The 15,345-nt window shown below is 46.2% G+C and overlaps 1 protein-coding gene across 1 annotated transcript; it reads right to left on the bottom strand.

Annotated features, from left to right (window-relative positions):
* Positions 1-2,180: 2,180 nt before the first annotated feature.
* LOC311439490 (lysosomal acid lipase/cholesteryl ester hydrolase-like) lies at positions 2,181-14,277 on the bottom strand. The gene is made up of 10 exons (XM_084525233.1): positions 13,079-14,277; positions 10,882-10,971; positions 10,149-10,314; positions 8,366-8,564; positions 7,732-7,841; positions 7,218-7,354; positions 6,227-6,370; positions 5,184-5,255; positions 3,872-3,937; positions 2,181-3,283 (listed from the first exon to the last, which is right to left on the bottom strand). Exons 1-10 carry the CDS (start codon positions 13,082-13,084, stop codon positions 3,050-3,052), a joined length of 1,224 nt encoding a protein of 407 aa, XP_084381359.1. The 5' UTR covers positions 13,085-14,277; the 3' UTR covers positions 2,181-3,049.
* Between the last annotated feature and the right edge of the window lie 1,068 nt (positions 14,278-15,345).

Here is a 15,345-nt window from a genome sequence, read left to right as displayed (position 1 = left end):
AAATAGCACTGTAGGCCAGTAGATTGCTTAAAGCAAATACTAAAACAATCCTAGGATTACTTACAAAAGCACATCGTCATTTTAGGCATGTGCCTTTGCATAATCCTCAAGCAGGAATGACTCCGTAGAAGATGCACTCACCACCTCCCTGATGTGGACACAGCCCTGTGAGCTGACCGTATGCTCCACACAAAGGCACATGAGCCTGCTGCTTCTTTTACATTGGCTGTGACGATAATAGAAAATTATAGGTCAGCAAATATGGTGTGATTACTGTGTTTTGAATGGGATGTGACATAGTTTTAAGCCCTTCCTGCTTGGCACACTGTGCACAAGCAGATCACGAATTGCTTTTCCTGAGAACATCTGGAAGAAAGTTAAGTAAGTGGCTAAATGAGCAACACCCTCCAGATATTCAGGTGTATGGTCGAGGTTTTTTCCTTTGCTCACCCCTGGAGAATAGAAAGGGAATATTGCTGTGCCATGAATACACTCCCTGGGATGGTGAAGGCCTCATGCTGGGCTGTGAAGTCTAAGAGTGAGAGACTGAGCTGGTTTAGACCCCGACCCACGGGCTGCTGTCTGGGGCTGATCTTGCACCTATGTCATCACTGTGGACTTGCCTGATGAGTCTTAGTTGCACTTGGCCACCATCCTGCTCTGCTCCCTTGCTGGATGGAGGTTCTGGTACAGGGGCTGGTTGGGGAAACCTGGCTCTGCTGCCCAAAATATCCCCCTCATCTTTCTGCTGACCAGCTCTCAGAGAGCTGACAGCCCTCACAGTGCCTGGACATCCTTGTTCTGCCAAGAGACAGCTCAAGCCGCAAAACAACAGGCTTCAGATGGGCAAGGACTCCAGTCCCTCCAAGATCAGCACAGCTTCCCAGTTAACTCAGTCCATTTATTGATCAAGGCAATCTAAGATGACAGAACATCACAATATTTATGCTTACAAGCACCTTGATTTTTTACTGTTCTCTTTCCTTCCAAAATGCACTAGTTCAACTACTGCTGAAACCTTAACATGTGGTAGTTGATAAGTACCAGTTCCATAGGGAGCAAGGCACTTCTAAAACCTGGTTTGGAAAGAACTTCATCAAAACACTCCATTGTGGAAATGAATTAAATAAATTCAATACAAGCATTGCTTCAGACAATTACAGAAGTGGCAGAAACATTCTAAACTGACTAGAAAGAAAATGCTGCAATTCTTACGAACCTTCAGAATTAATGTTAGTACTTTTTAACTAAAAATAATTAAGTTCTTACAAGCTGTTCAGAAGTCTGTTTGGGAAAAGTCTTGCCAAGCTTTGTATGTTTATTTGCAAGGATAGAAGAGTCTTGCATTTGCATGGAGATCCACTGCAGCACTGGAGGAATGTTGCTCTAGGACAGAGCCCTGCAGTAAATAACTACTCACACAGAAAAAGATGTCATTATAAATACAACAAGTGATGTAGCTCATCACTGGAGCTCCTTCCAGTACCTAAAGGGCACCTACAGGAAAGCTGGAGAGGGATACTTTGTCGAGAAGTAATGGTATTAAACTAAAAGAGAGTTGATTTGGATTAGATATAAGGAAGAAATTCTTTATTGTGAGGGTGGTGGGCACTGGAAGAAGCTACCCAGAGAAGCTGTGAATACCCCATCCCTGGAAGTGTTGAAAGCCAGTTTGGATTGGGCTTTGGGCAACCTAGTCTGGTGGGAGGTATGATTACCTTGCCCAGTCCTGTTTTGTTCTAGCTTTAAGGATGGGGAGTGAATGTTTTTACAGTTGGTCTCCTTTGATCATTTCTGTAGACTCAGACAGAGCCTGCTACAGTTGTCCTGCAGGGATGCACACCAGCGCCAGCAGCCACATCCCATCACCTCTAGACTCTTGGATGGAAGCAGGTTGCTAGCACCCACAGCATGCCTTTGGGGAGGGCATTCCCACCCCTCCTCAACTTCCATCCTGCCCTCTGCCACCCAGCTCTTCCCTCAGGGTGTGTGGATGCTAGGGGCATTGTGGGCAGCGGGCACCTGCCAGTGTTGCAAGCCACAGAAAGCTGTCCTAGAGCAGGGGGAGGACTGGGTAAGCTGAAGTCCCTTGCTTGCATGCAACAAGAGGTCTGTGCTGAAAATCTCTGTGCTCCTCCAGAGGTTTAAGACAGTACAACCACACAGAGCCCAGTGGACCCTTTTTGCTTTATTATTATTTTTCATACATCTTTGTGGGAAAAGTGCCTTATCCTTTGCCCTGCTTGCTTGTAGACATATTTTAAGAATATCATTGCACAAACAGGCAAATTCACCATTCCTCCCCTAATCAATACTTTATTATGAAGGGTAATCCAGAGGCTAAGAACAGAGTTAGACTCCCGACTCTTCTTCTCTCTCACACATAAAGAAAACCAAAGCATTTTATGAGACTCAGCAAAAAGTGACTCTTCCTGCTGGGTTTGTACCTTGGGACTAATACATAAAATGGTGCAAAATGGTCTTTTTTGGTACAGCTTATTGAAAACCCTGTTGTGTATGATCAAGTTTGGTGTCACCTGAATCAGCAGTACTAGTTCTTTTTATTACTAGCAGAAAGTTTTTAGCTCCTTCCGACTGTAAAACAATGAACTGTGTGGTCCCATCTGAGCACACTTGAAACACCAGCATGCACAACAGAGCCAAGCTACTATCCTGTTGTTCACAGCTGGGAACTCAGCCATAGGGAGGCCAGAGCCTACAGCAGCAGCCAAGAGCCAAGCTCCACAGAAATTTCCTGCTGCTGGAAACCCATGTGGGTGAGGCACCTGAGAGACTCAGAGTCAAAAGTCCATGCCCAACTTCTGCGAGGACCTCCATCTACTTAACCTAAATCCCACATGATTCTCTGATCATGGGATTGGCCTATTTTCCTCGTTGCCAGAGTAATAATAATCCCACAACAAGCGCAGCAGTTTAATGAACCTTTTCCCCCTCTTTTTTCCTTACTTTTTTTTTTTTTTTTTTCTTCAAATAAAAGAAGCCCCCAAAGACAAAGGAGAAATGAACAATTACTGCCACTTTTCCAACTCTAGGCATTCTTCTTCATCAGTTCAAGAATTTCTTTGTATACTTGCTCATATGCTTGCATACCCCAAAGGAAATCAAAGTGGACAAATTCAGGAATATACTTCTTGTACACCATGTTGGTTATACGAGGCAGTGTTATATTTACATCTTCAGGGGCTGAAATCCAGTCCCTGCCGCCATACCATGCAGCAAGTGGTGTTTTCATATTTTCCAGCTCATAGAAAGGAGGTGTGCTCTGGAAGATAAATACTATTACTTGAGAAAGAAAAGCCTGTGAAGTCACAGACAATTTGAAGATACAAAGTGTTCTTATTGCTGCTTGGAATTTCTTGCCTATCTGGAGAAATGGCCCAGAAAATATCACTGCAGATCTTAACTATGTCTTGGACTCCCACGCATCTCACCAGAGAGATGAAAAATCACCAATGAATGATATCACACATCACACAATTCTTCTTTATAAGAAAGGTACAATCCCATATGACAAGGTAAATTCCATAAATCCCATAAAATTCAGTCTCAGTCACAGCAATATTTTCATTGTCATTTGCTTTTCCTTCCTTCCTTTCTTTCTTTCTTTCTTTCTTTCTTTCTTTCTTTCTTTCTTTCTTTCTTTCTTTCTTTCTTTCTTTCTTTCTTTCTTTCTCTTTCTTTCTTTCTTTCTTTCTTTCTTTCTTTCTTTCTTTCTTTCTTTCTTTCTTTCTTTCTTTCTTTCTTTCTCTTTCTTTCTTTCTTTCTTTCTTTCTTTCTTTCTTTCTTTCTTTCTTTCTTTCTTTCTTTCTTTCTTTCTTTCTATTGACAAATGAGAATGAATTTCTCTTACCTGGTTATAATGAAGCACATTGTCGCTGCCATAATCATAATATTTGAATTCCCCTGTTTGATAGAGCTAGAAGAGGAGAGCTATGTTTATTTTCCATGCATTGCATGAGACCATGAGAAAGATAAAAGCAGGTGAGGAAGGGTGGATAGATGATTTACTCCTGCATAGCTTCAAATATCAGTGAGAAGCTATTTTTGACTGCATATTGTATTAATAGCAGAAAAGATAGCCAAATTAAGCATGCTGATGCCCTAGAAATTACGTATTTCATTTCTCAATGGTAATAAACTGATTGAAACTGAACAGAAATGCTTTAGGAAGGTTTTGCACTGAAGCACTGGGTGTGCCATCATTTCAAATGTGAGCAGGGGACCAGAGTTCACTTTCCTCTGGGATGGAAGTATGAGCTGTGTTCCAGTTTGTATTTTCCTGTCATGCTTCTGCTGTCACACAAGATGCTTCGTTTTCACTTAATTAGTCCGACCAACACTTGATATCAACAGGAATCAACGGTTTCAGAAGGAGGACATTCCACCAGCTCTGTGCAATAAGCTCCCTGCTCCTTGGAGGAGGTTCAGCAGCTGGTGCCCAGTGCTGGGGCTTGCTGCCAGCCATCAGAGGGAACAACTGCATGGTGGAGGTTGCCAGGGGACCCCACTGCTCCCTCCTGCCACCAGGGCTCGAGGATGCTGCTTGTTGTGTGTGATATTGTCATTCACAAGGAGAGCTCGACTCCTAGGAAGATTTCAGTATGGCCTGTAAGTTTCCTCGGCATTGCTCATGGTTTTCCTCTCTCCTCTCTTGTGTGACTGGTAAGCTGCAGAGCATAGATGCCTGGAGGCTGAAGCCCCAGAAACACACAGTGCACCTAACACACATCCAAGAGCTATTCTCAAAAAAAGGCACATGTCATTAACTCTGGGCAAGTTTCCTTTGTCTGTCATAGTCCATGGCTACAACAGAAGTTGTGCATGTTTTCAATGATTAATTGTTTTGGATACTGGATCTATTGGCCCTCATCTATTAGCCTTCACTCTAATATCTCTTGTTCTGATTTATTACTAGTTTTTCCTTCCTTCTCCATCTCCTAGCAGCTCTAAAGTCTTCTGGTCATCTTTTGTTGAAAGTTGCAGCCAAAAGAACTGCATCTGCACAACTATTTCATGCCAAATTTCCCCTTTCTCTCATAGAGCTCTGCAGGGAAAGTAATGGAGGATTATACCTAAGTAATGAAAAGAGGTCCTTGGCAGCTTAGAGAGAAGAATATGGTTCCTGGTTGCATGCTATCTTATTCTATATCAGGAAATATTACCTGGCGCCAATGTAACATGTTTTTTAGGGATGTTGAATCAGGGTAGCGAGACAAGTAGACATCTATGCGGCTCTGGAAGAAACCATGGAGATATTTATTCTCTGCACTGGGGGAAATCCCATTAGAAATACATTTAATCCTGTTCAGTAGCAATACAATGTCTTTGATTCACACAGGCTAGCTGGGGCTCTCATTTGCACAAACTGCTTCATCTTATCTCTTTGAAGGCAAGACTCAGCCCCATGTCATGCAAACCCACACTGCAGACAGACAGTGGCATGAAGGGTGCTGTAGAGATGCCTTCGGTAAGCCTGGCAATTTTCATGGGATGCTGGGTCAGATTACGAGTCTATGCGGTTTTCAAATCAAAGTAAAACTGTATCTTGTGCTCAGGACCCTGTTGCAAAGACAATGTGCAACACATCACAGTAGTTCTACACATTATTTCTAAAGCATTCCCTCCTTGGAAAATTAAGGAATAACACCATCAATTTCTTTGAGAAATAGTGGCCTAGCTCTGACTCTATCCATGACCAACCTAGGTACCTCCATTGACCTGTCACTGATTTTACTTGCAGGAGCCAATTGTGACAGGATCTGGTTCTGAGGAAATGGCCCTTCCCCACATGAAGCTGTGAGGGGTCTCCATCCTCGGGGACAGCCTCAGCTCACCTGGACACAGCAATGAGCAACCTGGGTTGCTGCAGTGCTGGCCCTGTTGGGCGCAGATTTCTCGGTGAATGAAAGATGCAAAAGGCAGGTGAAGGCAGCTATCTGATGGTGCTGCTTTACTTGGCTTTGAGGCACTACATGTGTCAAGTCTTGGAGTATTTTAGGTGACTTAAGAGTCACGGGGTCCCAGAACGTTTCACACAATCTCTGCACTGAGGGGTCTGCCATGCAGGTGGCCAGCCCCACAGCCTGCCCCACTTCTGACAGCCAGTGAAAGCAGGATACCGTGCTTTCCCTGACACTGCACAGTCAAATCAGGCTTAAACAGTCAGAAATTGGATCACTTAACAAGTAATCTGTAGCATACATACCACATTTAAGCTGTTGGTAAACCCACCAGGCAAGTAAAGGACCAAAGAGCAAAAGCTTTTAAAGAATGTGTAGCTGCACAGACGGGAAGTCACTTGCTGCAAAATCTCGCCCTTATCGAAGACCAGTATGTGTCCTAAAATGAACTACAAAATGCAAAAGCATCAATCAGCATGGTTCACAATGCTTCAGCAGCATGCAGAGGAGAGCTCACAAAGCCAGAACAACCCTCAGAAGATGTTGGCTACCAAAGATGGGGACCAGGACTCACATTGTGTGGCTGATGCTGGCATGGGCACACTCTGTGTGGCCATGTAGGTCAGGAAAATGGGGAGCAAGGCTCTGTCTACTGGGACATCTACAACCACCTGAACTTGCTGTGCATCTGCCCTGGATTGGCAGCTGCAAGCACACTGTGCCACTAGGATGTGACATGGAGGTGGCTGTCAGCAGTGAATCCCTACGCCCCCAAGCCTGCTGTGTGAGCTTGGCAGGAGGTGAGTCAGCAGCTCCATCCCTGCCCTTTGGAAGGGCCCACACTCCTATTTCTCTTCCAGATGTTCCGCCAGCAATCTGTTCACCCCTGGAAGTTGCTGTCTGCATTCCCACAACTTTGCTGTGCTTTGTAATTTGTCCTTTTCCAAAAAGATCAGGGCCCTGGAAGAGCCAGGATCTTTCCTAGAAGAAGTTTCGTCTAGAAGGAAGGACTCAGATACAATATCTAGAAATAACTCTTCTCTGGTTAGGACTGGGCAGCATGATGCTTTACATGGTTTAATGCTCCCCAGGTTCAAGACTACAATTACAAATGTACCCTGCTCAATGCAAAAGGCACACAGAGAGCAGGGAAATGGAAGCGACTTTCACCTTCCCCTCTCAGTTCATATGTTTCAGGGCAAACCTTCCTTTTGGTAGGACCTTTCTCAAGTGCTAAACCAAGGACTGACCAACAGGAAAACCAGGAAACCAGGTGAGTGTGTGGCGAGAACCTACCTTAACGAGACCCTCAGGAAGGTCAAACACTCTGACCAAGGGTGACTTCATGTTTGAGCTTGTGGTGATAGGAGCCAACGCGAAAAACATCTTGATTTTGCGATCCAGCTCAGGAATGGAAGAAAATGCGATGAAACCTATTGGAGTGAGAAGAAATCAGACCCTGCCCTGCTATTTATGTGTGAGTTTTCGCTCCCTGATGCATGTGGCCATTGGAAGAGTCCCTAGAAAGTGCTCTAACACGCAAGAACAAGTGCATGTTGGTGACCTGACCTGGACCTTTTGCTGCTGATGCATTTCAGCTTCCAGCTAGAATGTTGAGACCAGCTGCAGCTCCCACAAGCCCTTCTTCAGGCTCTGGCAACAGCAGGATTAATCAAAAACCAATGCTGCAACAGTTTTTGGACCACCACTGCTCAAATATAATATAAACCTATACACAAATATAATACATATATAATAGACTTATACACGAGGTGCACAGCCAACCTGATCCTGATGCCGTCATAAGTACCTGTGGTGGTGCCTTGAGAGTAAGCCACATAGTATAACTGCTCCTGTCCTGTTTTCTGCAAAATATAGTTGATTGTTGCTGGAAGGTCATACATGGCCATTTCATGAAAGCTGCAACAGAGATGGGCATGTAACTGAACTATTAGAATGATGAGAGTAATAGGCATGCCATGACAAGTTTTTCCACGTAGTATTTCCACCAGCACATATGCAGGATCTGTGCTGCCACCTCTGAGTGGCAAAGTTTATTTGTTATTTTTCCGTATAAAAGATTAGTACATTTTCTCTGGAATGTGCCATCTGCTCCTATCATCTGGAGAAGCCCCAGCTGCATGAACACTTTTGAGAATGAATGTGTTTGCAGCAAAAGGCTAAATTAGGGAAAGACTATTTGGGTAGAGCTATTTTTGCTAGGTCTCTAGCAGATACGGGCACGCCGGTCATGTCTTGGTAGTGAAAGTAAACTTTATGCCCAATGGCAGCTTGTGCAATTGCGCTGGTGGAGCCACTTCTCCAGTCTAAGGAAACTGCAGGGCCAGGGCTAGAAGCCCAACACAGTACCAGATACCTGCTTACTCATCTGAAAGCACTCCTGGGCAGATCTAATGGCATTTCTGTAGCTTCATTGAAAATACCTGTAAGCTGAGTATTTCTCGTTGTGATATTCAAACTCTTTGTGTTTGCGCGACCAGCTGTTCCCCCTGCTGTTTCCTATCCAGACATCATAGCCAGCATCTGCGAGGATGAAGCCCAGGCTGCTGTTGGGCAGGTTAGTAACCCAGTTACTGCCCTCCAACACCAGGCCATGCTGCAGGAGCACTGCAGGCTTTGGAGCTGAAGAAAGAAGAAAAGGGTCATTTTCTCCAACATAACTTTCTATTCATACTTCCGATACTGTTTTGTCAGCACCCCACTGGAGAATTGTCTACAGTGTAGGGAGAATAATTTGCCTGTGACCTTCAGCCTCTTTGGCGATGTGTTTTTGGTGAACGTGTCGGCTCTTTGGTAATCCCAGGGCAGAGAAAACCGATAAAATGAAGCTGAAAAAAAAAGATGGGACTCCACACTGAATGCAGCATGGTAAATTACGCCCTCAGGAAGAAGGAAACCATGCCCCATGTCTGTCTGGACACTGAATGTGCCCACTGTATGGAGATCACCCTCCTCCTTGTGCCTTTTGTTTGGCTCAGTGTCTGACCAGGAGACACCAAAAACCCAGCATAGTCTAGGCTTTGTGTCTGTCTCTCACAGCACAGTCCCATCACAAGAGACACAGGTACTTGAGGTGGCCAGAAGCATCTCCTCCACCTATTTCTGCCCACTTCAATCCATATGGGCAAATTCCAGCACCCCAGAAAAAAAAAAATATATATGTTTTTTTGACACAGCACCAAAAAGCATGAACTGCCATAGGAAAAGAGTAGAAGAGAGCATAGAAAGATTCAATTTGGAAAGGACTGCTCCAATTCCCTGGTCAAAGCCGGTCCAACTTCACGGCCACAATAGGCCATCATAGGGATATCTGAATTCAAACAGAAAGTCTACCACAGGCTGCAGCTATGAAAAGATTCATATAAAAGTCCTCTTTCCTCTCCTCTCCTCTCCTCTCCTCTCCTCTCCTCTCCTCTCCTCTCCTCTCCTCTCCTCTCCTCTCCTCTCCTCTCCTCTCCTCTCCTCTCCTCTCCTCTCCTCTCCTCTCCTCTCCTCTCCTCTCCTCTCCTCTCCTCTCCTCTCCTCTCCTCTCCTCTCCTCTCCTCTCCTCTCCTCTCCTCTCCTCTCCTCTCCTCTCCTCTCCTTTTTTTTCTTTGTCTTCTCTTTGTTATGTTATTTTCTAGACCCTCACTGTAAGATGACAAAGTAACCCTACACTCACTTACACTGACTTACACCCATCTGCCATGTTCATATGTCAGTCCTCCCATTTCCCAGGAGACTGACACCCTGCCCAGAGTGGGGCATCATCCTTTCCCTTTGAAACAATAGCTCAAGTCAGGAGCAGAAAGCAGTCAAAATGGAGAGATGGCATTGGACTGGATACGTGGTTTATTTTTGGTAATAAATGGCTCTTAGCTGCTCTACAAAGAATACCTTTACCAGGTTCATGGGTCCATATTCCAGCTTCCCTTGTACTTTAGTTCATGGGTTTGTCTGGCTTTGGACTGGAGTAAAGTCTGGGGACAGATTTCTTTGCCTCATTCATTTTCCTTATCTTTCCCCTCCTCTTTTGGGTAGATCCTCCTGGAACAACAGGGTTGGCACGGTGGGCACCTGCATTTCTTCTGTTCCAAGGCTAATCCGACAGGGAAGGATGCCTATCTGAGGACCCACCCATGCTGAGGCAGACCTTCCCATAGACTCCTCCAGCCCAGCAAAGTTTTCAGGGCCCCAGGACCCAGAAGACCTTCCTGTGGCACTTACGGACACAAAACATGCTGGAACCTTGTGTCTCTGCTTCATGGGAGGTGCTTGAACTCCCCAAGTTGTCTCTACCATGAGGAATCCTCTGTATGGTGAGGTAATAACCATCATCTGTCACAATTTCATGCTCTTCATAGGGGTACCCGTGGTAGCTAATGATTTCACCCTGCAGGACAGGAGGGATGACATGGGACAGGTCTGAAGGGAGGTGGGGGTTCTCCGTACTGGAGAGATGCCACATCAAGCCCCGGCCACCCTGTCCCAGATCTGGTTACTCCTGCTGTCAGCAGGAGGGTGGTGTAGGGACCTCCCTATGTCTTCTCACCAATGCTGTGGAGATACCATGACTTCAGCTAACAGTTTTGGCAGGTGTGAGTTTCTCTCACTCAGGTCTAGTAAAGAAAGGTCCAGGGCTGATTTTTATTTTGCAATCAATGCCTATGAAGAGCTAGGCAGCAATGAGAGTGAAGCTCCAAGCCTGAGACAGCTGTCTGGACCAAACCAGTTGACCCAGACCGGACTGCCCATAAATGCCAGCTGTAAATCTGTGTGTATATATACACAGGTAGACAAAAGGTCTAATAAACCTCTGGCACCAAACTCTGGTAAAAATACACATGCAGAGACCATGGGTCCTATCTAGACTGTGACAGTATATACCTTACATATACAACATTTGACCATTTTAGGGGCTGGCACATCAAGAAAAGAGCAGAGAGAAGGCAGGACTTACAACATCCATGAACACCTCGGGGCTTGCATTGCACTTTTCAGTGCTGCAGATGAAACAAGCAATGGTGATGAACAGCCACATCATGGTTCTCTGAAAAACAGTGTCAATATAATGAGAGTAAGAGACATTGATCTTGCTGACACAGGAGACAGGAATGGCATTTGACATGTGCTATACTTTTATTAGTAGATTAATCTGACCACCCAACAGGTGAAACAATTTTAAAGTTGAAATCATACAATTTGTTTTAAGAAATGCTCATTTTGCTTATCTTGTACAATGTCAGGGTCCAAACTCCATCACATTTTAATCACACGTTCTCCATCAGAGCCTCGTATTTTGAAAAAGTATTTGCATGCACATACACGTATACATCTGTACCCACCTAAGCATTCTTGGTCTTTGAAGAGAGGATTACAGACTATTCATTTTAAACGATGTTTCAGATAGTCAAAATAATAGATTATTTGGTTAAACTTGCTGAACTAGTCAGAAGCAAATCACTCAATTTTAAATTTTAGGATAATGGAGGTTTTGTTTATAACACTTTTGGTTGGGCTCTCTTTATGGCTGGAGGTAAGACTGTAGAAACCTTAGGACACTTTGGATTTGTTTGCAAACCAGCATGATGAACTGTCCCAGGAGACCTGCTCTTCTCCCTGATGGCACAAATGCTGTACCAAGACTTCAGACATTCTAAGGAGCCCGCATGGGGGGTCCCACTGCTCCTGCACGTGTATGGCTTTCACAGCACAGGCATCAAGTCTGCATGGTCAGAGCTGGAAAGGATCTCAGATCATGCTGTGGTCACACTGAGGCAGCATGGAGACCAGCTGATGAACCTGGTCGAAGGCCCACTGCAATCCACCCCACTGCCTCCCTGCAAAATATCTTGCTGGCCAAGGAAAGGAGGAGAGCGAGCAGGTTTCCATAATCTCTAACTGGCTTTCCTTGCTGCAGGAGGTGGTTGCACAGTGGGGAAGAAGGCCACCTACTCCCTTTGCTGTCTCTGCAGCAGATGTGGTCAGGATCACACCAGCACTGCTGTGCTGGTGGAGGGGGTATTTGGAGGTCTTTTGCCCATGTCCTACTCACAGCAGGGCTATCACCAGCACTGGGTCCTGGTGATTGTGGCATGGCCCAGCCAATGGAGACCCCCCACCTTCCCAGGGACCTCCCTGCTCTGGGGGAGAAGGGTTCCCTGCATCCAACCTGCATTGCCTGTGGCAGCTGGGGTCAGCCACAGGCAGCTGCAGGGCCTTTCTCACCACACTCATGAGGAGGGCAGGGCCACCAGGACCAGCAGGCAGAGGAGGGAGGCTCAGCAGGGCAGCAGCTGTGTGTGCTCCTGATGGCTCCACTCCCCAAGATGCCTGGGTCTGTCTTGTTGCTTTGTATTGAAAAGCAAAGCAAGGGGAGACAGAAAGAGACAGAAAGCATTTTTCATGGTGCAACATCATGGGAATAGCATGCAATTTCAAGGGAAGAGCACCAGCAGCACGTTCCTGACTTCTGAGCATCCCCACCATCCCTCCCTTGAGCAGAAAACAACTGTTCTGTTTCCCACCCCATCCGCCGGGCTCTTCAGCTCACTGCACCTCTCTCCTGATGCCCACACGGATGCAGTTCAAGTGCAGAAGGAGGAAGGGTTACCTGTCAGCTCGTCTGCCGCAGCAGGGCAGGTGTCTTTCTCCCAGGATCTGCTGAGCAGGAGGGAGCGGAGCGTGCTCTCTGTGCTGCACTCTCCCCACACACATCGGGCTGTTATCCCTCTCCTCCGTGCACCTGGCAGTGACGCAGGTCACCACTCCCCCTAATCCCTTCTCCCACTAATGTGCAACTTACCCAAGGACTGGAATCGCTCCAAAAGGAGACACCCTTCCTACCCAGGCTCACGTCAGAGTATTACCCAGAAGAGGAGAGAGACATGGTGAATCGGACATTCCCACCTAATACAGTGCAGTGTGATCTGACATTGCTCATGGCCTCCATGGGGCCAGTATGCTGCTGCCAAACTGCTCCCTGCCTGTAACGGGTGGAAGGGGCTGGGGATGAAGCTGCCTTGCGCTCCCATGGGAGCAGTTTCATCAGGAGGACATGCCCTTTCTCACATAGCATGTGGGATGCCTGCTGGGAGCACTGCATGAGGTGACTTTCTCTGCTGGGTGTGCATGGCCACCCCCACCTGCATGGTTACCTCCATGTGTCGGCGTGCACTTAACGTGGCCCCTGTTAGGCGATGTGAGCCTGCCCTGTGTGCCTCCTGTGGGCTGTACTGCTTCACAGCTGTCAGTGTCCTCAGTCTACTGCTGCCAGGGAGGCTCTGCAGAGCTGACAAAGGCTGGCAGGGGCCGTGGGTGGATTTTTGGCAGCACTGCCTTCCAAACCAGCGCTCCACCCCTTGCCAAACTGCCTACACACTTGCATATTGCAACAACCCAGCTTAGAGGGAGCAGTGTGATCTGGGGTCTGGCTCCTGTTGTCCTTCCTGATGTTAATATCTGCTAGATTTGGTCAAGCAGAGCTTGTTAAAAGACAAACAGGAGCTCTTTGGGAAGCCTAGACAAGCCCACCTCAATCCAAAACTGTAATGACTGGTTTTCACTAATGACTAGCTTAAGGCAGGGCCAAAAGCTCTCTCAGCCACACCTCTCATGAGCAGTGACTCAGCACAGAGCCTGATTTTTCCCCTACGGGGAGAGGAGGAAAGGCAGAAAAGCAGGATCAAGTATGTTGACAACAAACCACTCCTCCTGCCCCCCAGCATATATTAACACCAATGAAACTCACCTTTCTTTGGGGGAGAGGCCTTCAGAGAGTCTCCTGATCTAGCCATGGCTACTCCTGGTCCCATACACCAAGTCTAGGTCTGTGTTACTTCCCATACTACTTTCCATATTACTTGAGCTTGATGGAAAGAGAGCAGAACAGGAGCTAAGCCTTCACCAAGTTGTTCCCAGTGACCTCAGACCTCAGCGCACTCTTGTGTGGGATGGGGACTTTCCAGAGAGGTCCCAGCACATCTGCTGAGGCTTGCTATGCCACCAGGATGGAGTCGTGTCCCCTGGGTCCCTTCTGCACCAGTCCCAGCCCGTATCTCACTACTGCCATCTCTGCAGCCCCATGAGTATTCCCTCCCTCTCCTCAAGCACTGATAAAATCAATCTGGAAGGCCTCCAGAATGACCTCAATCAGCCCTGAATTATTGCATAGACTATTAAGGTGTGAACAAGCCAGTAAAATCAGCCCCATTCAGATCTCCTGAAGCACTGACACTTGCACCTCCTGAAGTACTGACATAAGCACCTTGATCTGACATGCTTGTAGATATTTGGATTACTGCCCTTTCCTTTCTCCTAAAAATGTTACTTTATTTTTCCTATTGGCTGCATTTGTTATTGGAGAAATAATACGTTTCTCTCATCTGTCCAAACAAAGAAGAACAGCAATTAAAAAAAAAAATCAATTTACAAAATTAAAATAAAAATAAAGAATTCTGAGCTGAAAAGCCAGGCTTACCTCATAGGTTTTAAAAATTATTTTATATTCCTCTTGCAACAACAAATGCCCAGCAAAGGGAAGAGAGAAGAGGATATTACTTGAAAGCAACCACAAATCAAACTGCTGGACTGCTTTATCATTTGTGCTGCTGGTAGGTATCAAATCCCAGCAGGACTAGTGTAAGTTGGCCTGAGTAAAGGTAGCAAATTTCCAACACACGCGGGTTTTGTCTGCCCATAGAGCAGGGGAATATGACTTCTGTCTGGCTGAGAACCAGTGAACCAGAGCAAGAGTCACTGAACTAGTAGGAGAAAGTTCCTCTACCTTGTGGGCACTTGGGGTTCAAGGAATCATCTGAAGCTGCTGCTGATTGCAGTGATAGCCACAGGAAAACATGGAAGTTTTGGACTTGTTTGGGTTCTAAAATGGAATTTTTCAGAGATTTTAAAATATATGTATTCTGAAATCTCTTAAATTTTCTTGAGATTTTTTTTTTTCCAAACTTTTGAATGTTTTTGTTGTCATTTGAAAATGTGCTTCGAACACAATATTTTGAAACACATATGACCTTTCAGGAAACACCAAAGCCAAATTCTCTGTTAGATAAAAGCCAAGTCACATCTATTCGACAGCAATCCTTACAAAGCCTCCTGCTCCTGAAGGGGCTTTCTGCAAAGAAAACCACAACGGGAGCTGGTGCCAGGGCAAGAGAGTTAGGGAAGAGAAGGTCACCAAGCACCCTCCCTACTCATGGACTGCCAACGCCCACCATGCAAGCTGCCACCCACCAGTTGTGCTGCCAAGGGGTGCTCCTGGAAATACTCTTGGGTGGGTGCACAGCCTTGGTGGCACAGGGACCGAGGCTACTTTGCCCCAGTGGCTCCACAGGCCCCAGTCTCCTTGGGCAGCGCTGAGAGCAGACCTCCTCCATAATAGGAGGCCTCCTGCCCAAAACCTCTTTAA

The sequence above is a fragment of the Aythya ferina genome (genome assembly GCF_964211825.1).
Source record: "Aythya ferina genome assembly, chromosome: 7".
In the NCBI taxonomy this organism is placed as follows: domain Eukaryota; kingdom Metazoa; phylum Chordata; class Aves; order Anseriformes; family Anatidae; genus Aythya; species Aythya ferina.
The sequence above is the reverse complement of the archived record's forward strand: the minus strand, read 5'-3'. Positions and strand labels throughout refer to the sequence as shown.